Source organism: Solanum dulcamara, chromosome 3, assembly GCF_947179165.1.
Source record: "Solanum dulcamara chromosome 3, daSolDulc1.2, whole genome shotgun sequence".
NCBI lineage: Eukaryota > Viridiplantae > Streptophyta > Magnoliopsida > Solanales > Solanaceae > Solanum > Solanum dulcamara.
The window spans coordinates 3002944-3028999 of NC_077239.1; the positions used below are offsets into that span (position 1 = coordinate 3002944).

The 26056-nt window shown below is 35.6% G+C and overlaps 2 protein-coding genes across 5 annotated transcripts; both read left to right on the forward strand.

Annotated features, from left to right (window-relative positions):
* The first annotated feature begins 320 nt into the window (after positions 1-320).
* Positions 321-7795, forward strand: LOC129882163 (uncharacterized). 4 transcript variants are annotated; one of them, XM_055956340.1, is made up of 4 exons: positions 321-476; positions 1995-2094; positions 3750-3853; positions 6680-7795. In XM_055956340.1, exon 4 carries the CDS (start codon positions 6822-6824, stop codon positions 7404-7406), a length of 585 nt encoding a protein of 194 aa, XP_055812315.1. In that variant the 5' UTR covers positions 321-476; positions 1995-2094; positions 3750-3853; positions 6680-6821; the 3' UTR covers positions 7407-7795. The 4 variants fall into 4 exon arrangements, with proteins under 4 accessions (XP_055812315.1, XP_055812316.1, XP_055812314.1 ...); XM_055956341.1 differs by having other exon boundaries at positions 3753-3853; XM_055956339.1 differs by lacking the exon at positions 3750-3853.
* A 1514-nt stretch (positions 7796-9309) lies between these two features.
* On the forward strand, positions 9310-17316 carry LOC129882153 (kinesin-like protein KIN-5C). The gene is made up of 23 exons (XM_055956330.1): positions 9310-9651; positions 9772-9901; positions 10328-10486; positions 10574-10923; positions 11004-11142; positions 11300-11397; positions 11479-11635; positions 12329-12398; positions 12501-12577; positions 12819-12872; positions 12967-13047; positions 13129-13240; positions 13315-13401; positions 13478-13653; positions 13800-13961; positions 14077-14184; positions 14333-14491; positions 14564-14647; positions 14734-14939; positions 15141-15242; positions 15642-15751; positions 16161-16312; positions 16883-17316. Exons 1-23 carry the CDS (start codon positions 9602-9604, stop codon positions 17081-17083), a joined length of 3024 nt encoding a protein of 1007 aa, XP_055812305.1. The 5' UTR covers positions 9310-9601; the 3' UTR covers positions 17084-17316.
* Positions 17317-26056: the final 8740 nt, after the last annotated feature.

A 26056-nucleotide genomic window follows, 5' to 3' on the forward strand; every position in this document is an offset into this window, starting at 1 on the left:
ACCCGACTAGTGGTTTGGTTTGATTTGGTTTGGTGTTCGGAAAAAAACCCGACCATTATAGGGTTGGTTTGGTTTTAACTAAAAAAAGTCAAACCGAACCCAAACCGACCTGAGTATAGATATATTATTTTTAAATTATATTATACATAAAAATATTTATTAAAATATAATTTATAAATATTATTTTTAAGTTTCTTTCATAATTTCTGTCTAGATTTGGACTTGAGCCCAACTAATTAATATGTAAAACAGGCCCAAAAAAAAAGGTGAAGCCCCAAAATATTTTCAAAAGACCAAAAGGTCCAAAAACCAAAACAATCAGATAAGTCATAAGAGAGGAGAGGCTCCTCTTTCACAAATCAGAACCCTAGCTTCCTTTCCATTTTTCTTTCCTCTCTCAACAATTTTCGCCGCCGACCCTCTCTTGCTTTCCTCTCAAGAGATCTTGTTGTCTCTTTTATGAATGTAGCCTGTAGGTATATATCTCTTCATCTTTTGTCTGCTAAGTTCTTTTGGTTCTTCGTTTAATCGGTCGAATTTATTTCCTTTTTTGTGCATCTTCTGTATGTTTTCATATTTGAGCGAACTGAATTTGGAGGATTTTTGGTTCTTTGGAGGCGCTTATTTATTGGGGCCTAAAGCCACTGCTGATTGGAAGCTAGGGTTTTAGATCGTTCAGTCTCAAATCTCAGAAGCAAAAATGTTTTATGGAATGTTCATGCATAAGCCTCTTTTTTTCAGTTTATCTCGATGAATGGAAGAGGAGCAAATACTTCTTGCTTGTCCTTTCATTACCATATATGTCCGTGCTTTGAAATTTGTTGACATATATTTGGAGAATGGTCCCTTGTTGTTTGAGATGAAACTCACAGTTACTGTGGTGTTGTTATTGCTAAGTTGTTTGCAATCTGGCATGATGAAACCTGCAGCATTCCTTATATACGTTACACAACATTTTTTATATCAACATTGTAAATTGTATTGCAGCATGATATTGGTTTATAGCCACTCATTGTGTCAGCGTGTGTGCTCTTTGGGATAAAAATAATGATTGTTGAGTTCACTCCCTTCACCATTTTCCCTGTTCTAAAGAATTCTAGTACCCCTGCCACTAGGTCAGTGTTAATCGTGTCCCAAGCATCCTTAAAGAACTGGCTATTATACCTATCTGGACCTAGTGCCTTATTCCCTTCAATATTCCACAGTGCTTGTTTCACCTCGTGTATAGTAAATTCCTGGACTAATATTTTTCTATTCTCTACATTTACCAATATTCCCATGTTGATAATGTGACTATTTACAGGTGTTCTTCCTTTTGTTTTTCTCCAAGCAGGCTTGTATAATACTTGGTAAAATTTGTTTCTATTCGCTGCATGTCAGTTTGTTGCTGGCCTGATGTATCTTTGATCAAAAAAATCCAATTGAAATTCCTCCGGGCCCTCATCACACTATGAAAAAACTTCGTGTGTAAATCTCCATCCCTCAGCCATTTAGTTTTGCATTTTTGTCTTAAAAACACTTCACTTGTTTTCTTTTTTTGATAGTCTTCTGCTAGCACTTTCTCAGCCTCGACCAGCATAGTATTATGAGGATCTACCTGAATTTGATTTTGACATTAAATAAGTAAATCCCATGCTTTCTGTGTTTGGACTTCCACATCGCTACAGGTTGCGTTGTTTAACACTCTGTCTGCACCCATTTTTTTATTGTTCCATGTGTAGAATGCCCCTAAATACTTCAAGTCCTTCATCCCACAAGTTTTCTTACACACTTTGAAATCTCTTATTTCAGTCATTTTTACTTTACTGCCAATCCTTTCAGTGGTGTGAAACATACAGTTAAAGTCTTCTATAATTGCCCATGTTTCATTCAGCTCAAGTATGATGTGTTGCCTTATTATCTGTTGTAATATCTTAGAAATAGTTCCATTCATCTATGTTAGTTGTATCTTAAACATCTATTACAAATTATAACCTTTTTTTTGTTATATACAGAAATTGTCTTTCTCGATGGAAGGTACAACTTCTGGAACTAAATCAGTAGTGATTGACAACCACCATCCGATTGTGCCAACAGAATCTCAACAACAAGAAGGTAAGAACATTCCTCATCTACGCACTCCTAAAAAGCAAAAAAGAACCACTCCTCAAGAACCTTCTAAATCTGGGAATAGTGGTAGAGAGACTTCCGAGATTTGGGATCACTTTTCCAAGTTTAAAGCTAAAGGAGGTAAAATTAGGGCAAAATGCAATTACTGTCCAAAAACATTTACTGCCGAAAGCAAGAATGGGACTACTACATTATGGTCACATCTAACAGTTAAATGTAACAAATCTCCCTTTAGAGTCGTTGATAAGAGAAACAATGTTAAAACCTATTAAAGAAGGGTGGACAGAAGGTCTTTTGAATTCTAATAAAAGGGTAGTGTATAATGTGGATGAAATTAGAAGGGCCATTGCTGAATTTGTAATTATTGATGAGCAGCCATTTAGAGTTGTAGAGGGAGAAGGCTTTAGGAAATTAATGACTAAAGCCTTACCAAATTTTGAACTACCTTCTCGTGTTACTGTTGCAAGACATTGCTTGAGGATTTATCAAGAAGAAAAAAATAAGCTTAAATATCTTATCAAGGACCAACGTATTTGCCTTACTAGTGACACGTGGACATCACTCCAAAATTTGAGTTATATGGTTGTCACTGCACATTGGATTGATGACCAATGGAATTTACAAAAGAAAATTCTGAATTTTTTTACGACACTAGATCACAAAGGCGAGACTATTGCTAAGGGAATTGAGGAATGCTTATTGGGTTGGGGCATTGATAACTTGTTTACAGTAACCTTAGACAATGCGACTGCTAATGATGCTCCCATTAAGCATTTGAAGGTGCTAATGGATGATTGGAATGGGGTAATACTTGGAAATGAATTTTTACATGTTAGGTGTAGTGCTCACATATTGAACTTGATTGTAAAAGAAGGGTTAGATGAACAAATTGAACCCATTTCTCGTGTAAGGAATGCGGTAAAATATGTTAGATCTTCTCCTTCAAGATTTGCTTCTTTTAAGTCATTTGTTGAAAAAACTAAGATAGATACTCATGGTCTTGTGAGTCTTGATGTTGAAACTAGATGGAACTCGACATATACAATGTTAGATACAGCTTTAAAATTTGATTAAATGAGTTCATTGGATTTGTTATTGTTATTGTTGTTAGATACAATGTTAGACATGACCCCACTTGTGGAACTTCATTGGATTTGTTATTGTTATTGTTGTTGTAAAATATCAACCACTTTAAACTGTTTAAATAATGCAAAATTGAAAAGCTTAGCTTAATAATTGTAACAATAAATTTTAGATGTTGAATAGTTACAAAATTGACAACAAATTCAAAAAATAATGATGATTCCAATATCTCCTACTTTTGTGTGTAGCAAGTAGTAATTGCACCGTATAGCCAATTTTATCCTGCTATTTATGTTGTATATAGTTATTTAAAATTATTTAAAAATTAATAACCCACAAGTTATGCTCCTCACTCTTAAAAACACTTATATTCCTCTAGATACAAATTTAATTATTAAGGGCAAAAATTAAATGCTAGCCAATCGAAAGGACAAAAATTAAAAATTATCCCGTTTTGGTCAAAAGTGCAACTTTGTCAATGAGTCCAATGCCCAATTGAATGGATATATAACTTTTAGGCCCAATTTGTGGGCCTAAACCGATTCTTATTTTTCTAGCAGCCCTAAATTACAAATTTCCCCCGTCTTCTTCCGCCAGTCGACACCGCACTCCGCCGGAATCTCTCACGGCGGCGATCTCTTTCTCCGGAGGATTTTAAGTTGTAAGTCTCTTCAACATCTCTTGCCTTCTCTGATTTGATCTCCTCAGTGTTCATGAACCATAAACCCTACTCTTTTTTTTTTGATATGGTAAAATGTGACTTTTGAATTGGATCTATGTTCTGCTTGAAAAGCCTCAGGTTCAAATTTTTTTTGCTCTGTTTGAATATTTACGTAGCTGTGCTTCGGCTACCTATAGAAATGATGTTTTAAAATCGAAGGAAAATATCATAAGTTTGGCCTATTCAACTGTTAGATAGACTCCTTTTTTTAATTGAAACACTCTTTTTTAACTCATAAGGTAGGGTAGATTAGTTTTGATGATTCACAGTAGCATGATTTTGCAACCATTGAGGTCTAGCCTTATGTTATGGTGATTTTCTGACTTAGTGAGTCTAGTAGGTATCGGTTGAAGACCTCAAGTTCCGTTCAGGTAATCTATGCAACATATACGATTCTAACATAGTGAGTATAGTAGGTATCGATTGAAGGACTCAAGTCCTGTTCAGGTCTCTGTGGTGATGTTCTAACATAGTGAGTATAGTAGGTATCGATTGAAGGACTCAAGTCCTGTTCGGGTCTCTGTGGTGATGTTCTAACATAGTGATTGTAGTAGGAATCTGTTGAAGGCCTAGTCTTGTTTTAGGTCTCTATGCAACTTGTATGATGGCGATCTTCTAACTCAGTGAGCGTAGTAGGTCTTGTTTTTTAATCGGTTGTTGGTTCATAAATATAGTATTTTTACTCCTGCCTTTTAACCCCTCTCCCCAAGGAAAAGAACAGAAAAATTGTTGCTTACAGTGTTTGACACTGGCACTTTTTTATTGGAATTTGACTCTATAGGTAGGTATCGGCGGGGCTTGCGTAATGTAGTTGTAGTTAAGGCTGAAGTATGTTACTCTACTTTGGAGTATTAATAATATGTTACAAATTTAGAGTTAAGGCTGAAATCACAATCCTGCAGCTAGGTTGATCTTTCCAGTCAATTTAATGTCCGAGCTTTTAAACCTTGTTGTGGAGTAAGAATAAGAGTTTCATTGGTTGGGCACACATATTGACAAAAGAAAGAAACTTTATGACTGGTTTCTTAGAAATGTAAATTCAAATAGAGGATAAATGTGATTCATATACCGACCCAACTAGTTTGGCGTTGAGGCACAGATGCGTTTGTTGTTCTTAGGATTGTGCTGAAAAGTGACATAAAAAAAGATTATTAGCTATTTGCCTTTGCTTTTCAGGTTGCTAATGCTTCCATTGGAAAAACAAAATTAGGGGTGGGCATAAAACCCGAGAAAATATTCAAACCGAAAATTTTGGTTTTCGGTTTCGTTTGATCGTTTCTTGGACGAATTGCGGATTAATATTTTTTAGTTCAGTGTCCTGTTTAATGCTTCAACCGAAAATCAAAGTTTTTTAATATGGGGTTCTGGGATCTTCTCACCTTTTAATTTCTGTAGACTAAATTCTTACCCAGCCCAAAAGTCTTATAAACCCATTTTTCAAAACCAGCCCATATATTACACTGATACAGACATACAGAACACTATCTAGGTCAAGGGTTCCAAATTAAAATTTTCATTTGGGAGAGAGAGAGAGAGAGACCGAGTCGCCATTACTGTCATCTGCCGCTGCTCGTTCGTCTTCATAGTTTCCAATCTCTATCTCTGATTTTCTTGGTTGTATGTGCGTGTAAGTTCTTCCATGTATAAGTAGTTCTTAGGTTTTATAAGTGTTCGTATTTTAGAGTATAAAATTTTGATTCCAAGTCTGTAGACGCTCATCTTTTACATTATAAGGCATGCTATCATTTGCATTTGCTGGATTATTCAGTAATTGGTAAATGCAACAGAGATGTAAATAAGTCATCCCCAGGTTTATATATCTTAGGCTCTAAAGTCTTAGCTACAGCTATGCTCAGCTCTCTGAAAATCATTTCCTTGGTGAAAAGGCAGAGATGTTAGCAGTTAGCACTTTTTTTTTGATAAGGTGTTGGCAATTATATTCCTATTTGCAGTCAGTGTGAGAGCAGCTAATGATAGTTCTGTGTTTCCCTTGATAGGTGAACGAACAGTTCTCCAGTTTCAAGCAATGAAAATATACACTTCTCAACCTTCTTAAGGATATTGTCTAAGCAGAATGTCCTACTTCAGACCTCAGAAGAACTAATTGGATATTAGCTTTATAATTTTAACAGTCAAACATTCATAAAATTAAATTTAGAAACATATTTTTCAGTAGAAAAAACCCAATTTAAAAGTCCAATATGGAAGGCCCAAACAACCTTACTGAATTAGCAAAAACCGAACTAAAAAAACAAAGACTGAACAAACTGAACCGATGCCCACTCCTAGTAAAAAGGACGTAAAAGTTTAATTTGAAAGAAGTTCTCTGAGATGCATTCTTTTGGACCTCTATAGCTAAGAGGAGATTGTCACTTTAGTTTTAGTCTTGGTCATTCTTTGTCGCAGTAGTTGTTATATGTACATCTTTCATAAATTGTTTTCTTGTAAATTAAAATGTTACATTTGCCTTTTTATTATTGAAGATGACAACTGACCTGTTATCCATCTTTGGTGCGTTTGTGTTAATCTAAATTCATATTTTCTCCCCGATTGTAGTAATATCACTGTAGACTTCATTTCAACTTTATAAATTTTAGGAACTTTTATTAGTGGCCCTTCATAAATTAAACCAATGAAAGTTTTAGTTTCTGAGCTATTAATGTGTCTCTGAGTGTTGATAGATAGGGTACATATGGGCATTGACTGGCTTTTACCATTTTTCGTTTCTATTAGATCAGCTGAATGTCTTTTTTTTTTCTTTTCCAGGTTCTAGTGTAAAATACAAGCTTTACCAAGTGGTTGAAGTCCAAATTAGCTGAGTTCTTGTGCATTAGCACAACACGCATATGAAATTCTGATCAAGCTAGCATCATCTGCAATTCATTGATTGGAAAGTGATATCTTAAGCATGAAGCTCATTGCACGGTTAAGACCCATCCAAACCTGTACAGCTCTTCTTGAAATTATAGGGCCTCTGCAGTCCCGTTCATTTCAACCTGATTTTGTTCCCAGAGATCCCAATGCCAAGCCCATAAGGTACAAATATCCTGCTGCCTATGATCCATATGGCCCTAGACCCCCACCATCAGACAAGATAGTTCAGCTTGCTGAACGTATTGCTGCTTTACCCCCAGAAGAACGTAGACAAATTGGTCCTTCATTGAGGGAGATACTAAGGCACCCTAATTTGAAACAAATTTCAGTAGAAGGCATGGATTTGGGTGCAATGGGAGGAGCAGGTGGTGGACCGGCAAAGGCTGAGGAGAAGAAGGCAGAGAAAACAGCATTTGACGTCAAGTTGGAGAAATATGATGCAGCTGCAAAAATCAAGGTGATCAAAGAGGTTCGATCCTTCACGAGTCTAGGTCTGAAGGAAGCCAAGGACCTGGTCGAAAAGGTTCCTGCTATACTTAAGCAAGGAGTAACCAAAGAGGAGGCTAATGAAATAATAGAAAAGATCAAAGCTGTTGGAGGAGTTGCGGTTATGGAGTAATAACTTCTGTTGGATTTAGCAGGTTCCCTTATCCTGCCATACTTCTTTTCATAAGGGAACATGCCAATTAACATAATTTCTGTTTGTTAGATTTTGTTTCTTGGATTAGGACAATTACGTTTTGTTTAGTAGGTTCTGTGGAATTAACTGGCTTTTAACAGCTTAAAACCATTACACCATATGGTCATGGTGATCATAAAATTTTGTATCTGATCTTGCTGCTAGACTGTCAAGAATTCGAAAATAAGTTCTCTCTTATATATATATATATATATATCTGATGACAGGTTACATCTTTCTTGGAATCAAGCAATGAAGTTGTGCCGTTTGCACTGTAAATTTAGAAATTTTGACTTTATAAATAGTGACTATATAAATGTGTTATAGTTTTTCACTTGGAATATGAAGACAATATTCAAAAGGTATATATTTTCATTGTAACATATATGGTCTGGTTAGATCAACGTCTGAAATGGAGCAACACAGAAGTGCCATCGAGCCCTTTTGCTCTTAACACAGGCATGTTGCAATGTTGTTTTCCTGTATTTTGAGGGATTGTCTTATGATAATAACTCCTTAATAGGACCATAAAATCTTGAGGATGCCAAGGTAAATGAAGAGAAGAAGCTTGCAATTGATTTTCTAGGACCAATTTTATTGGCCAGTTGGGATTGTCTTATATGAATCGTCATTGATCATAGATTTGAAAATTGCAAATAACTGTTGAACCGTTATTGTGTCACTAGACCCTTTAATCATAGGCTTAATCAACACGATACATAAATATATCTGTACAATAACCAAACGCCTTATAAATATTAGCATAGGCTGTATCCCATCTTATTTCGCCCAACTTGGGATTATTTTGCGGAGAAACTACCTATTGAGGAAGTTGATATAGATTGATTAGAGAGAGAACTAATTTAAATTTCAAACTTGTAATTAATTGCTAAGATTGTGGAGTGAAAATAGGAAGAATTTGGAGGAGTGGAAAAAGGAAGAGGAAAATTGTGGGTTTGGAGGAGAGAGAAACAATGTATCTAATGGTATTGAGTTTTGAATTAAAAGAAGGAATTTTTGAAATATTTTGAAATGATGGTTTTGTACCAGATTTCAAGTCAGATAGATATATAACTCATTCATATTTCAAGTCAGATACTAGATACATATACCTTTGATATCAAATATATTCTGAAATATAGATACATGGAGAGAGAGAGAGAGACGGACAAGAGAGGATAAAGGTGAGCGAGACAGTCAACATGTATCTTTTGATACTAGATACATTAATCTTTGATACCAGATATATTCTAAAATATAAATACATAGGGAAAGAGACGAGCGAGATAGGAGAGAGGTGTGCGGGAGAGTAATGTATCTAGATACATGCGAATCACTCTTGGATACAATGTATGTGGAACAAATTACACTTAATTTTTTCGCATGTATTCGAAATGCATGTATCTGGCGAGGTAAACGTGGTACAGAAGATAATTTCGAAAACTAAAGTGAAGACATGTAATTATACCCTAAACTAGTGAGATTTGTGTTGTTTGCTCTTATTTTATCCCATCTCCAAGACGGGATAAAATAATCCAAAACTTATAATTCTAGAATAATTTAATCCGAATACAAACAACCCAATATAAATTCACGCTCCGCGAAAAAACTTGTTAGTTATGAGAGGAAATAGAAGCAAAAGTACAAAATGACCCCTATTAATCCCATTAATTACTCTCTAATCACTAATGAATTGGGCTTAACAAAAGCCCATTTAATTGCTCGAAAAATTTGAAAAATTAGCAACAAATCTGAAATTCAGACAATCATAATTCATTTCAACCGTCCGATCAAATCCCCTGCAAAACCAACGGTCCGATCAATTCCCACACGCGCCTCTCTCAAATTTCAAAATTCTTCTTCATCTTCCTCCCGCTTCCATTTTCAGATCTTCCTCAAAACCCAAAACGGCTACTCTCTCTGTCTATCTCTTTCAGTCACTCAAAAACCCACAAAAAAACACTCACAAATACCCAAAACACACAGTCGATCGCACAAATATCATCACAGAGAGAGAAGAATAAGTTCGGTTCATCATTTATCTCTCAAACGCGCACAAACACTTTAAACACACAGTGTCTCAGTTAAGTACACCTAAGAGAAGCGTAGGTTCACCCTGTGTTCAGCGTTTGAAGATGTCGAATAAGGAGAAAGGTGTAAATGTTCAGGTTTTGCTTCGTTGCAGGTAACTTGTGATTTTTTTTTTTTGTGAAGTTTACGATTAGGGTTTTTTAATTTACGGAATTTCGAAATTGGGTTTTCGATTTTCTTGATTTTTTTTTTGGTTGATGGTGGTGATTTTTAGGCCGTTTAGTAACGATGAGCTGCGGAGTAATGCTCCACAGGTGGTGACTTGTAATGAGTTTCAGAGAGAAGTTGCTGTATCACAGAACATTGCTGGAAAACACATCGATAGGATTTTTACTTTCGATAAGGTAATGCTTCGATTGTTTGATTATTTAAATGTTTTTGTTGAGTTGGTTGTGTAAATGGACTAGAACTGGCTATTTTAGAAATTGAACATAAACTTCAAATTAGGAACTTAGTGTGGTTGCTCATGTGATTAAGCATTCTAGCCTTAGTGTGGTTGCTCATGTGATTAAGCATTTTAGCGTAGTTTGGAGCTAATATCTTGCTGTGGAGAAGGAAAGAAAGTTTAGTTTTTTGTTTCATTAAGGCATTTCAGTTAAAAAAAAGAGAGGATAATTTGTGTTTTCATAGTTGGGTATGGAAATTAATTTGATATTATTATGAAATGTCATGTCATTCACAGTGCTAAAATGTGGAAATGTGATACTTTTATGTAATTCAGAAAGTGTTATTCATATTATTGTTATGCTTGCTCTGTTGTTAAAGTACAGGTTTTTGGCCCCTCAGCACAACAAAGGGACCTCTATGATCAAGCAATTATCCCCATTGTCAATGAAGTCTTAGAGGGATTTAATTGTACAATTTTTGCTTATGGGCAAACTGGTACTGGGAAGACTTACACTATGGAAGGTGAATGCAAGAGGTCCAAGGTACTGATAGCAGGCTTTGAGCTTCTGTCCACTTGAAAAGCTTGCTTAGGCACATTGTTTCTTATTTTTGATTGTATGAAATTTCAGAGTGGGCCTAATGGAGAGCTGCCACAAGAAGCAGGTGTCATACCTAGAGCAGTGAAGCAAATTTTTGATACATTGGAGAGTCAAAATGCAGAGTACAGTGTGAAAGTTACTTTCTTAGAGTTGTATAATGAAGAAATCACTGACTTGTTAGCCCCTGACGATTTGTCTAAAGTCGCTTTAGAAGACAGACAGAAGAAACAATTGCCACTCATGGAAGATGGTAAAGGTGGAGTTCTAGTTAGAGGGCTTGAAGAGGAAATTGTGACAAGTGCCAATGAGATATTCACCTTACTTGAAAGGGGTTCATCAAAACGCCGGACCGCAGAAACCTTGCTCAATAAGCAATCAAGGTATATTCTTTTTGCTTATCTTGGTAATCATTATATTATCATTTGCGTACAAGATGACAGAGATAATGGTTTTGTTTCAGTCGGTCACATTCTCTTTTTTCCATAACAATACACATCAAGGAAGCAACCCCTGAAGGTGAAGAACTAATAAAATGTGGCAAGTTGAATTTAGTTGATTTGGCTGGTTCAGAGAATATTTCTCGCTCTGGGGCTAGGGAGGTAACACATTTACTGGTTCATCGATTAACTCATTGGAAATTCATTTCTTGAGCTCATTTAATCAATATACAATTGTTTTATTTTTCTTCTTTCTGTAAGGTACCTCACTCTTAGTTTTTCCTCTTTTTGTTAAATACTTCGCAATTTTAATTCTTAGGGTCGTGCAAGGGAAGCTGGAGAAATAAACAAAAGTCTACTCACACTTGGACGAGTGATTAATGCCCTAGTTGAGCATCTTGGGCATATTCCTTATAGGTATCTATGGTTTTTGGTTGTTCTTTATCCATTCTTGGATCTGTATGCTTATTATGCCATCTTTTATGATGCTAATTCCAGGGATAGCAAACTTACACGTTTGCTGCGTGATTCATTGGGAGGAAGAACCAAAACATGTATCATTGCTACAGTATCACCTGCTGTGCACTGTCTTGAGGAGACCCTGAGCACACTAGACTATGCCCACAGAGCAAAAAACATAAGGAATAAGCCTGAGGTAAATTCGGGAAAAAGCAAAATGGTTTCCTTGGCAGAATCACTTGTGCTGCTCTCTCACTCTTTCAATATACAAATTCTCTGTCTAATGTTCACTTCTCTTTGTATTCAAATATAACAGTTTTCCATTTTCTGTTTGTATGCAATCTATGATCGTTTTAGTGTTTTATACTGCAACATGTGAGCATCCCTCATATTGTTGTCTGGGCAAGTACTGAAGCTTGTATAAGTTTCAAAGTACCATACACCAGCGGTGGTTAGACTATATTCCTTTTGGAGTGGAGAGGCATTGAGTTTGGTTAATCAAGTTATTTAGTATGCTGCTCTACTAACAACAAAATGTTCCAGGTTTACTGCTATAACTGTACGGAGATTATTGTTAAGGCTGTTTGTCAGGAAGTGTTTATACCAGCCAGAAAGAGTTCAGAGACATCGGGGAGAATGAATAACTTAGCTGACATTTTTAAAAGAAAATTTGTTACTGGCAATGAATCTAGTCACTTTGGCTTCTTAGTTGAATTCTATTCGCTTAGACTTAATTTATCGACATTTGTTGTGTGTGCAATACTTGATGCATTATCTAATACACTCTGTTATCCAGATAACTTCATAAGATTACAATAAATTGAACTGTAATAATTGTTTTAGTTCTTCTTTGCTTCAATATCTTACTCCTTTTGATGTTAATCTGTAGGTGAATCAAAAAATGATGAAATCAACTCTCATCAAGGATTTGTATGGAGAAATTGAGCGGCTTAAAGGAGGTCATTGCTTTATAATTAGTCTGGGATATTTTGAAGGCTTCTTTCAACAAGTTCAGAGTAACATTTTACTGATTCCCCTTTGGTCCAACTGTTTTCTTCCAGAGGTGTATGCTGCTCGTGAGAAGAATGGTGTTTATATACCAAAAGAACGATATTATCAGGAAGAGAGCGAGAGAAAGGTTGGGCACTTTTGCTTTGTCCTTTTCTTTATTTCCTTCTTTTGGCTGTTCAAGGAATGAGTAGTAAACATATTTAGTCCATCTAGTATGCCCTCTATCGTCGAATCTTATCTTGATGAGATTCAAGGGTTCATCTGCTTATGCGGCTCTGTTTCCTTTATTTTCTATATTTTTCTTGACTGTATTAGAATTTATTGCAAGAGTTTTCTGACATAGAATCTTGTACCTTTTCTATTTTTAGGCAATGGCAGATCAAATTGAACAAATGGGAGTTAGTATAGAAAACCAACAGAAGGTCTGTACTTGATTGACACCCTCGTAGTTGAATAGTTCTTGTATATTCCACTTCTTATGTGAATAATAACTTTTGTTTTGGTCTGTGATATCAGCAACTCGAGGAGTTACAAAGTAGACATGATTGTCAGGTTCAACAGTGCTCAGATTTGACTTGTAAACTTGATGCAACACAGGTGAATTAGCTAGCAGCCTTTTACTCCTTCGTTGTGTTTTGCAACCTGTTTGGAAGTTCTTATGGTAGAGGGTTCTTGCAGAAACAATTGGACCAAACAAGCAAATTGCTAGCCAACACTGAAGAACAGTTGAGACAAAACCAATACACTCTCAAGGAGCGGGATTTTATCATCTCAGAACAAAAAAAAGCTGGTATAGTTATCTGACCATTCATTTTGAAGTGTGCTTTCCCATTCAGTATTAACTTGGAAATCTGATATTTTCAGAAAATGCCCTGGCTCACCAAGCATGTGTTTTACGGGCTGACTTGGAGAAATCAATTCAAGAGAATGCTTCCTTGTTTCAAAAAATTGGTAAGTAATTTTATCGCTTCTGCTGCATGATTTGTCAGGATTATTCACTTCTTCCTATCTGTTTTATTTTTTCCAGCTAGAGAGGATAAACTGAATACTGATAATCGGTCAGTGGTGGACAACTTTCAAACCGAGCTTGCTAAGCAACTTGGCTCTCTTTCCAGCACAGTGGCAACGTCAGTGTCTCGACAAAGTGAACACCTTCACCGCGTCGAGAAAATCTGTCATAATTTTCTTGAATCACATGACAAGGTGATTACTGGATTCCAATGGCTCTTCTCCTATTTCGCCTTCTGCCTTTCCCTTCTATTTGTTTGGCTTGTTCTGCTAGTGATTTCTGTGCTTCTTTGGTTCTCTGTAGTTGTTTTAAACCTTCAATATCATAACTTTTCTTGTAGGCTGCCTTAGACTTGACGAGTAAAATTAATTCTTCCAAGGCCTTGTACATATCTCACTTTGAGGCTATGCAAAATGTAGTGAAGCTGCATAAAGCCACTTCTAATGCTGCTCTGGAGGAAATTTCAACTTTGGCTTCTTCCACTTCAATTTCCACTAAAGAAGTATGACATGGCAGTTTTGCTTTCAGCTTCTGATGTTTTTGGATTTCTGTCCGTGTAAAATAATAGATGTGTTTGTGGTTTGAATACTTTTTCTTTATTCCTCTCCTTGTTGCAGTTTTTAGATGCAGAGTCTGTTGAAGCAAATTTAATTTTTGATGAACTTCAGAGCACTTTGTCAACCCACCAAGGAGAAATGGCACATTTTGCTAGAGAGCTTCGTCAGGTTTCTATATGAACTCTACTTGTAAATTTTGATTGATAATCAACACTTATTACATCAGTGATTTGGTTGTTAAAGTTCATTTTTGGATATTGTTCTGCATAATTCATCCTTTTCATGTTCATCATTGTTATTTTTTCCAATGGTGTAGAGATTTAATGACAGTACAGAGCATTTGACAAATATCTCTGAGATCATTCAAGGATTTTTTAACAAACTTTTAGACGAATCAAAAAGACTTGAAAGACATTCAACAACAGCTGATGAGATTCAAACAAAGTCTATTGCTGAATTTGAGAAGGCATATGAGGTATGCCTTTGAGACCTGATACAACAATGTTGTTGTTCCTCTAATTCTGATGTTTGTGTTTGTCTACTTCAGGAGCAATCAAGAGCAGATGCAGAAAAGCTTATTGCTGAGGTGACTTCCTTAGTCTCCAATCACATGCGTCGCCAAAAAGAACTGGTTTGTTTTCTACTCTAAGCTCTCCAATCATATGTGATATACATATGATCTTTCTTCTGTTTCCTTTCTCATAGTTTACCTGACAGGTTGGTGCAAGGCTTGGTGATCTTAGAGAAACTGTTTCTGGAAACAAGACATTCTTGGATGGTCACGTATCCTCTATAGAAGGTATTACAACAGATGCAAAAAGAAAATGGCAGGACTTCTATACACAAGCAGAAGGTGAGACCAGAGAAAATGCTGATTTCTCCGCTGCTAAACATTGCCGAATGGAGTTACTCATGCAGAAGTGGTAATTATCTGAATTTTCACCTTATATATGTGATTTTTAAAAATTCTGCCAAGTTGCAGTTGTTATTTGGTTAACTGAACTCTGATCTAAATTTGTTGTCCTTTTTCAATTAATAGTCGTTTCTCCTTTACTCTATTTCATTTTAAATGTTTTTGCTTCTACTTTATCTGTAAGCAATTGTGTGTGCGCTTTTCTATCCAGTGTAAGCACAACTGAAACAGCTCTGAAACGGTGGCAAAGTACACATGAATTGGTTAAAGACATGGGCAATCAACATGTTTCAACAATGCATTCAGTTGTCGGGTAAATTTTCAATTTTACTTGGTATTTTATTCTGCCTGAAGAACAAATAAGTAACACATTAGTTACTTTTAATAAATGAAAAATGTATATTACGTCCTGTTTTGTAAATGTATAAGAACTCATACTCCTTAGTCTGAAAAGTAAATTGCCTGAAGCCATACTAAACATTTTATTTCGTTTATTTATGACAAGAAAAAGAGAATGAATATTGGAGAAGCATTATCAAATTGAAGGTTCTTAATCTCTGCACATGAAATGTTCAATTTAATTCCAGAAGTCCACCAGGATATTTTTCCCGAGATGGAGAACACGAGCTTATTGCTTTCTCTTTGAAGAGAAACTTGAGCACTACATCCGACATCATTATGACATCCCTCTTTTTTTTTTTTTCTGTTACAGGAGCATATGCGATAGCAATGAGCAACATGTAACTGAATTTGATTCCACAAGGGAAGCTGCTGAAGAAGATGTGAAAAGGAATAGTGAAGATATCATTAAATCTATTGACGGTAAGTTTTTCAAATTTGTTTAGTATGTTCTGATTTTGGGTTCTGTGGCTTTTGAGGATTTTTTAACAGAATAAAGGGTAGGTGTGCAGTTCAATACTAAAGAAAATCTTCTATAGATAGGCAATAAGTTAGACATTTTGGAAGTAAAATGTGCTCATAGAAGCAAATTTTTTGTTACATGGTAAAAATGACGTAGTACACTTTATAGCAGATTATCTAATTTTGTCTGTCATGATTAGTTTCATATTTTGGTGGGGTGCTGCTGCCAATATGTATTTCAATTTTTGAAGTAGTTATTTTTGCAAAAAAAGTAGCTTATACAATGGTGTTTATTTTATGGTTGGTGTGCTGTGGTGATGACTTTTGGGTACTGTTTTGTAATGTTTCCTCTGGTTTCATTCTTGTTCAGGCTTATCAGGCGAAGAGAGAGGATCTATATCTGACATTTTGGGTACCGCCAGTGCACACTCGGAGACCCTTGATGAACTTAAGAAAGATCACAGCACACAGTCTACCTCCATTGAACAGAAGGCCCTTGAAACATTTCAGCAGAAGTTTATGGTATGCTGATCAAGAATCTTCACATTAAAATGTTCAGGATCTACCCTGGACATAATTAGCTTCTCTGAATTTCACTTTGTTACTGCCTTTTTTGCTGTTGGTTAGAAGATAAGACAATGCTGCCATATTCCATTTGCCGCATAACTAGTGCAATTCTGTTGGCCGTATCAGAAAAAATAACCTCACATAACTGATATATGTTTGGTTGACGTTATTAGATAATAGCAACATTAAGCTACGGGAGAACTTAGGTGTTATTTTATGCAAGATAGAAATGTGGAATAAGAATTACATGTATTAGCAATATGGAGATAAAGTATTTAAAGAGAAATGTCTTTAAAAGTAGATAATCCCTACATATCATTCCTTGCATTATTGTGAACTGTATGATGGATTGATTGCTACATTATTATTCACGTTACAATAATCCATTCATCATTAAAATATGAACCAAATGAAATGAAACTCTTTATCTTACTTTTGCTTTAGCTATTGGCAGTTTCTAGTTAATAAAAGACATTGTACTATATACTTGTGCTGAACTTTTATTACTTTTCTGATGATGCTCAGGATTATGAGCCAACTGGAACAACACCAATTAGGTCTGAGCCAGATGTACCCAGCAAGGGAACAATTGAGTCATTGCGAGCCATGCCAATGGAGACTCTACTAGAGGAATTTCGAGAGAACAATTCATTCGAGTCCTTCCAAGTAAAGGAACTAAAGCCATCACTTATACCACGATCTCCTCTCTCACTGATTAACAGTTAGTAGATTGGTCTCTTCGTTCCCTCGTGCATATGATCATTTAATCTGTATCGGTATTTTCCTTGTATACTGAGTGAATACTGCAAACTGCAGTATATATTGTAGGTTGATTGATTCAGTCTTGAAAAACAAATCCCACCTTGGGATTTAGAAAAATGGCTGTAAATGAGGAACTTTGGTGTATTTCTTTAGTAAAAGATGGTGCTCTATGTATTGTAAAAGTGCTATTCCTTGAAGAGTTGATATTTCATCTTGAAATACTTACAGTGTCGATCAATGGTGAAAACTAGATAGTAATTTTCATATTTTGTGACTATACTGACCTAAGGATGGTGAATCAACTCAACTAATCTATTCATGAAGTGCACATGTAGTGTGGGCACTTGGTGGCTTACATGGTCAAGCAGTGTTATGTTGCTAGTGTTTGAAAATATACGTTGATCATAACGTTCATTGTGTGCTTGTAGTACGTCTAGTAGTGGCATTTCTCGTCGTGAAGCTGTTGTCTATTGACATGGGACGGTGGTGTTGTGTGTGGTTCCTGTTATTCTACTGTGTTCAAACCAGTAAACCGGAAACAACGCCTCTAGGTCACTAGGTGTTGTGCGGCCGTTGTGGGCAATGTCCCTGCAGGAAACTCATGTGAAGTGTATTTAACATGAACAAGCTTCCTGTACAAATGTTAATATATCTAAATTTAGTGCAAAGTAAATTGATTCGTGTTTAAACATGTTATATATAACAAAAGCTCTAAGTTTTTTAACACAAAAATCAACATGTAATAATACATACAAAAACGATCAAATTCATGAATTCATGTTTCATGATTCCGAAACGTCAAAGTAAATGATGTTAGTCATGGCAAAAGTGATTAGTACTAGTCACCGGACCGGTTTTTAGGGACCACCCCAAATTTTAGGTCAATTGAAGTCCGTCAATCAATTTAAGATAATCAGCCTGCCTAATGTTAGCTCATGAATATTTTAGTGATATGATTTTCGACCAATTTTTTCCCCCAAACCTTTATGCGACCCTCCTTAAGTATCTGGGGGAATAATACATGTAGTCTCGACACGATTCACAACGTATTCATAGCATTTAGGGGTCGCACAAGCGGATTAAACGATTTTTTCATTTTTGTTGTGTGTTAGCCCATTAATATTTTGGTGATATGCCTTTCGAGCATTTTTTTTTTGAAAATGTTATGGGACCCTTCGTAAGCACCCGGGGGGAGCAAAACTTGTAACTTTGGTACGATCCACAGTGTATTCATAACATTTAGGGACCGCAAAAGCGGACTTAAAGATTTTCTCATTTTCATGTGTGTTGGCCCATTAATATTTTGGTAATATGGTTTCAGTCAATTTTATTTCGAAACATTTATGGTACCCTGCGTAAGTACCATTGGAGAAGTACATGTAGTCTCGACATGATCAACGACATATTCATATCATTTTGGGGCTACACAAGCAGAATTAATCGATTTTTTCATTTTTAGTGTGTATTAGTCCATTAATATTTTGGTGATATGAATTTCGATCAATCTTTTTTCAAAACCTTTATGAGACCCTTTGTAAGTAACCGAGGGAGCAGTATGTGTAGAATCGGGACAATTCACATTGTATTCATAGCATTTACAGTATGTAAAAACATAATTAAATGATTTTGTCATTTTTCGTGTGAGATAACCTATGAATATTTTGGTGATATGCCTTACGGGAATTTTTTTTCAAAACCTTTATTAGACCTTCCGTAAGTACTGAGGGAGCAATACATGCATCCTCGACACGATGCAGGACATATTCATAACATTTAGGAGCCGCACAAGCGGAATTAAGCTATTTTCTAATCTTTTGTTTGTGTTAGCTCATGAATATTTTGGTGATATGATTTTTGATCAATTTTTTTTGAAACATTTATGGAACCCTCAGAAAGTACCCAAGGGAGAAGTACGTGTAGCCTCAGTACGATCCACAACATATTCATATCATTTAGGGACCGCACAAATTGAATTAGATGATTTTCTCATTTTCCGTGTGTGTTAGCGGATGAATATTTTGATAATATGACTTTCAGTCAATTTATTTTTGAATCCTTTATGGGACTCTCTGTAAGTATTTGGGGGAAAAGTATGTTTAGTGGCGGCACGATCCATGACGTATTCATAACATTTAAGGGTCGCACAAGCGGAATTAGAAAATTTTCTCATTTTTCGTGTAAGTTAGCCTCTCAATATTTTGGTGATATAGTTTTCAATCCATTTTTTTCCAAAACTCTTATGGACCCTCTGTAAGTATCTAAGGGATTAGTATGTGTAGCCTCGACACGATTCATGACGTATTAATGGCATTTAGGGGCCGCACAAGCGAAATTATGCGATTTTCTCGTTTTTCGTGCGTGTTAGCCCATGAATATTTTGGTGATATGACTTTTAGTTATTTTTTTCTCAAAACTTTTAAGGAACCCTCCGTAAGTAGTCGAGGGAGACATATGCGTGCCTCGACACGATCCACGACATATTAATAGAATTTAGGGGCCGAACAAATAAAATTAGGCGATTTTCTCATTTTTCGTGTGTGCGCATGAATATTTTTATGATATGACCCTCGATCAATCCATGTAGCTTCGGTAAAATCCATGCATATTAGCATTTAGGGTACGCAAAAGCTTATTTAGGCTATTTTCTCGATTTCATGTGTGTTAGCCCATAAATATTTTAGTAATATAACTTTCGGTAAAAACATTTCTGAAACCATTATGGCATCCTCCGTAAGTATCCGAGGAGTAGTAGGTGCAACCTCTACCTGAGCCACGGTGTATTAATAGCAATTAGCCTTCTAACCATTATGGCATCCTCCGTAAGTATCCCATGTTGTGGGATTTCACTGGGTTGTTGTTGTTGTTGTTGTTGTTGTGTGTGTTAGCCCAAATTGTTTTTAATGATATGACTTTCGGTAAAAATATTTCCAAAACCTTTATGAAACCCTTCGTAAGTATTCAAAGAGAAATAGGTGTAGGCTCGCCACGATCCACGGCGTATCAATAGCTTTTAGGGGTCGCATAAGCGGAATTAGATGATTTTTTCATTTTTCATGTATGTTAGCCTATAAATATATTGGTGATATTACTTTTGGTCAATTTTTTTATGAAACCTTTATGGTACCCTCCATAAGTATCAGGGGAGAAATATGTGTAGCCTCGACACGATCCATGACGTATGCATAACATTTAAGGTCCGCACAAGTAAAATTAGGCGACATTTCTCATTTTTCGTGTGTGTTAGCCCATGAATATATTGGTGATATGACTTTCGGTCAATTTTTTTCAAAACCTTTATGGAACCCTTTTTAAGTACTCAACGAAGAAGTACGCGTAGATTCGAATAGATTCACGGTATATTCATAGCTTTTAGGAGCCACACAAGCATAATTAGGTGATTTTTAACTTTTTGTGTATTTTAGCTTATGAATATTTTGGTGATATAGATTTTGATCTATTTTTTCGGAACTTTATGAGACCCTCCATAAGTACCTAGAAATCAGTATGTGTAGCCTCGGCACTATCCACGGTGTATTCATAGCATTTAGGGAATGCACAAGCGGAATTGAGCGATTTTCTCTTTTTTTGATATATTAACCCACGAATATTTTGGTGATATAACATTGGTTAATTTGTTTTTGAAACCTTTATGAGACTCTCCCTAAGTATCTGGAGGAGAAGTATGTATAGCTTCGGCACGTATGATCCGCAGCGTATTTATAGCATTTAGATGTCGTACAAGCAAAATTAGAAAATTTTCTCATTTTTTGTGTATAATTAACCTATGAATATTTTGGTGATATAACTTTCAATCCATTTTTTTTTGAAATCTTTATGGGACCCTCCGTAAGTATACGAAGGAGCAGTATCTGTAGCCTTGACACGATCCACGGTGTATGTATAACATTTAGGGGCAGTACAAACAAAATTAAATAATTTTCTCATTTTACGTAGTGTTAGCAATTGAATATTATGGTGATATGCGCTTCGGTCAAGTTTTCCAATACCGTTATTAGTCCCTCCGTAGACACCCGTGGGTCAGTACGTGTGTGTCTTCGGTACAATATACACCATATTCATAGCATTAGAGGCCATACTAGTGAAATTAAACAATTTTCTCATTTTTTGTGTGTTAATCAATGAATATTTTTATGATATGACTTTGGTCAAATTTTTTAAAAATCTTTATGGGACCCTTCGTAAGTACTCGGTGGAGTAGTACGTGTAGCCTCAACACAATCCACAGAATATTCAAAGTATTTAGGAGCCGCACAAGAGGAATTAGGAGATTTTTTGTAGATTTTTGTGTGTGTTAGCTTATGAATATTTTGGTGATATGACTTTCGATTAATTTTTTTGGAAATCTTTATGGAACTCTCCGTACGTATTAGGAGGAACAGTATTTAAAGCCTCGGCATGATCTACAACATACCCTAGAATGTTGAGACCGCACAAGTGAAATTAGAAAATTTTCTCTTTATTCATGTGTGTTAGCTCATGAATATTTTGGTGATATAGTTTTCGGTTAATTTTTTTCTGAAACCTTTATGTGACCCTCCGTAAGTATCCGAGAGAGCAGTATGTGTAGTCTCATCATGATCCACGGCATATTCATATCATTTAGGAGCCACACAAGCAAAATTAGGCAGTTTTTTTTTATTTTTTGTGTGTGTCAGACCATGAATATTTTGATGATATGACTTTCGGTCAATGTTTTTCAAAAACATTTATAGGGCACACTCTAAGTACCCAAGGGAAGAGTACATTTAGCATCGATATGATGCACAATGTATTCATAACATGTCGGGGCCGCACAAGAGGAATTATGCCATTTTCTCATCTTTTGCATGTGTCAGACCATAAATATTTTGGTGATATAATTTTCGGACAATTTTTTTCCAAAATCTTTAAGGGACCTTTCATAAGTACCCGTCGAAGCAGTACGTTTAGCCTCAGGACGATCCACGACATATTAATAGCATTTAGGAGCCGCACAAGCTGAATTAGGTGATTTTTTCATTTTTCGTGTGTGTTAGCCATGAATATTTTTGTAATATGAATTTCCATTAATTTTTATCTGAATCCTTTATGTGACCCTCGTAAGTACTCTGAGGAGCAGTACGTTTATTCTCTGCACGATCCACGGAATATTTGAAGGATTTAGGGGCCACAAAAGCGGAATTAAGTGATTTTCTCATTTTTTGTGTGTTAACCCATTAATATTTTGGTGATATGACTTTCAATTAATTTTTTAAATAACTTTATTCGACCTACATAAGTACTCGGAGAAGCAGTAACTGTATCCTCGGCACGTCTGTCATATTCATAATATTTAGGTGATGCATAAGCGGAAATAGGCGATTTTTTCATTTTTTCATATGTGTTAGCCAATGAATATTTTGGTGATATAAATTTAAGTCAATTTTTCCAAAACCTTTATGAGATCCTTCATAAGTACCCAGAGTGAATACTTCTAAACTCGGCACGTCCACGACATATTCACGATATTTAAAGGCCGCACAAGCAGAATTAGGTATTTTTTTTATTTTTCGTGTGTGTTAGCTCATTAATATTTTGGTGATATGACTTTTGATTAATTTTTTTCTGAAACATTTATGGAACACTCAATAAGTAACTGGGGGGGGAGTACGTGTAGACTCAACACAATCCACGATATGTTAGCTTATGAATATTTTGGTGATATGACTTTCGATCAATTATTTTCTAAAACCTTTATAAAAATCATAGTAAGTACTCGGGAGAGCAGTATGTGTAGCCTCGACATGATTCACAACTTATTCATAGCATTTAGAGGACGCACAACCGGAATAGGAAATTTTCTAATTTTTCGTGCGTGTTAGCCGATAGATATTTTGATGATATGACTTTCGGTCAATTTTTTCGAAATCTTTATAGAAATTTCCGTAAGTTTAAGGGGAGCAATAAGTGTAGTAAGTGTAGTATCTGCATGATCAACGACATGTTATTGCATTAAGCGGTCACACAAACGAATTTACACTATTTTCTCATTTTTTGTGAGTTAGCCCATTCATATTTTGGTGATATAACTCTCAGTCATTTTTTTTTCTAAAATCATTATAGGACCCTACATAAGTACTCGGAGGAACAGTAAGTGTATCATCAGCACGTCTATGGCATATTCATATCATTTAAGGGCCGCATAAGTGGAATTAGACGATTTTTCTCATTTTTTGTGTGTGTTAGCAAATGAGTATTTTGGTGATATGACTTTTGAATAATTTTTTTCGAAACTTTTATTGGACCCTTCGTAAGTATCCAGAAGAGCATTACGTGTAGCATCGACATAATTCATAGCGTATTTATAGCAGTTAGGAGCCACACAAGCAAAATTATGATTTTTTTTTCATTTTTTATGTGTTACCTAATTAATATTTTAGTGATATGACTTTTAATCAAATTATTTTTGAAATCTTTATGGGACCCTCTGTCAGTATCCGAGGGAGCAGTATTGTACGACCCCAAAATTTAAGAAGTTGGAACAAGGAAAAATTCCAAGGAAAAGGGGTTGTTTATGATATTACGAATGGACCTACGAGTCGTAGGAGTGAGTCGTAGGGTGAATGGTTAGGTTGGAAAATTGTTAAGTTTGAAAGAAAGTTTACGAGTCAGTGTACGACTCGTATAAAGTCTTACAACTTGTAGAAGGGAGTCGTAGGTCAATAGTCTGATTCCTGCAAAATACAAGCCTCGATACTTTTGAAATGACTCAACAGGACGAGTCATAAGATTGTTTACGATTCATAAAGAGGACTCGTATGATGAGTCTTGTGTTCGAATAAGTGAAGGTAGAGGTTGACGAGTTATTTGTACGACTCGTAAGAGAGTCGACGATTTTTAAGGATGAGTCGTAGAAGCCAAAGGTGATTCCAATAGCTATTGTTTCATGTGCTTGGGTTTGAAAATTTGGGTCTACGATCCGTAGAGGAAATGACGACTCATTGAGGGCCATTTGTAAGGTCGTTCTAGGTGATTCTTAAGTGTGCATAGATGTTAAGTTCAATTCTTAAGTGTGTGAATAGATTTGGAGATGCTTTAAGGTCACAAGAATCCTCTATGATGAGTCTTGAGTTTGAATAAGCGAAGGTAGATATTGATGAGTCATTTGTACAACTCGTAAGAGAATCGACGACTTTTAAGGATGAGTCGTAGAAGCCAAAGGTGATTCCAATAGCTATTGTTTCATGTGCTTGGGTTTGAAAAATTGGGTCTACGATCCTTAGAGGAAATGACAACTCGTTGAGGGCCATCTGTAAGGTCGTTCTGGGTGATTCTTAAGTGTGCATAGATGTTAAGTTCAATTCTTAAGTGTGTGAATAGATTTGGAGATTCTTTAAGGTCATAAGAATCCTCTAGCACAAAGTTGAGTTGAAAGCTTCCTTACTGATTGAGTTTCGGCAAAATTTTTTACTTGGGTCAAATTCAAACGATCATATCTTCTAGAATATAGAGAATTAGGTGGCCGTGACCTATCAAATTAAACGTCTTTCAGTCTTCTTTCCAACTCCACCAAGCTTACCTCATTTAAAGTTCAGAATAAAAAGTTATGACTATTTTATTATAGGATGCCAATTCATAAAGAGATTAGGACCAACTCTATGACCCGTAGAGTCTTCTACGAGTCATAGAAGTTAAATTCTCAAAAATATCTTGCACGACTTCTAGGTCTATTTAGTCCTTTTCCAAGACTTTTAAGCCTATCCTAAGTTGTTGTTGGGTGTTTTGAAGGAATATATCATTCCTCTAACTAGTTTTGCCCTCATAATATCATCTCAAGACTCTTTCTCCTACAAGACTCCATTGAAGGATCAACTAGGGTTTGTAATTCTTCTATTAATTTTTAAGCTTCAATCAAGAAATCCATCCAACGTATGTGGGGATTGATTCATGGGTTCCTTTCACCCATGGAGTCCCAACGTTTTCTCAAGGTTTTCTTCAAAAAATCTATTGTCTATTAACCCTAGTTTTGATGAATTGCATTGGGTTATTTCAATTTCATTTTTAGATGTTCTTTATGATCGTTATCAACATGTTTCTATTTGAATTTCATGATTTCAAGTTGAATTATGAATGTCCATGCATAAAGTTACTTTCAATTATGATTATGACATTCAATGAGGATTTACATGAGTTTTGATTATGAGTTCAATGATTTCAAAAGACAGCTTTTATAAACGAAGTTGAGATTATGATTTAATGATAAAAGTTATAATGATGGTCAATTATGATATAAGAAAGTTATTATTGCCTGATAAGTACAATTTTCACACAATCATGTTTAAGATGGTGATAAGGATAATTCGCACCGAAGCTTATGGATTCCTATGAATCACTAAAGTTAAGAAACTACTCTAATGATTATTTTCATGATGAAGTTAATGATGATACTTCTATGTTTTTAATGAATTCAGTTGGGATATTGACTAAGCACCGAGAGGACTTATAGGAGGGGTTCGGTCCGATAATGTAGTTAGTTATCCAAAAAAATTCTAGTAGCAACCTAAAGTCCTAAACTATGTTGCCGACGTAGGTTGCCTTCATGGCTTAGCTAGTGGATCCACATATAGCTATTGAGTTAAAGTTGTTTCTCATAGAGTCTACAATGGCAAGAAGCCTATCTCTTCTCGATGTGGGAGTTGCATCGAATTCTATGTTATAGCTCGTATGGTCTTAAAATGTCGGTTAAAGGTCTTATGCTACACAAGTTGAATGCTAAGATATAAGATTTAATATGAAGTTTTATGATGCATTGACCATAATTATTTTTTATATGTTTTAAATGCTTTTAACTTTTACTCATGTTTATTATGTTGGTCATGCATCTTATGTCATATTGCTCACATTCCTTTTACATGTTGATGTATACCTCACATATTTAGTACCTTCTATGTACTAACA

What these genes read in the sequence shown, in the direction of transcription:
- LOC129882163 (XM_055956340.1), top strand. Translation starts at nt 6,822, where the DNA reads ATGAAGCTCATTGCACGGTTAAGACCCATCCAAACCTGTACAGCTCTT.
- LOC129882153 (XM_055956330.1), top strand. Translation starts at nt 9,602, where the DNA reads ATGTCGAATAAGGAGAAAGGTGTAAATGTTCAGGTTTTGCTTCGTTGC. An exon ending in CAGGTTTTGCTTCGTTGCAG is followed by an intron (nt 9,652 to 9,771) that starts GTAACTTGTGAT and finishes GGTGATTTTTAG; the next exon opens with GCCGTTTAGTAACGATGAGC. An exon ending in TTGCTCAATAAGCAATCAAG is followed by an intron (nt 10,924 to 11,003) that starts GTATATTCTTTT and finishes GTTTTGTTTCAG; the next exon opens with TCGGTCACATTCTCTTTTTT.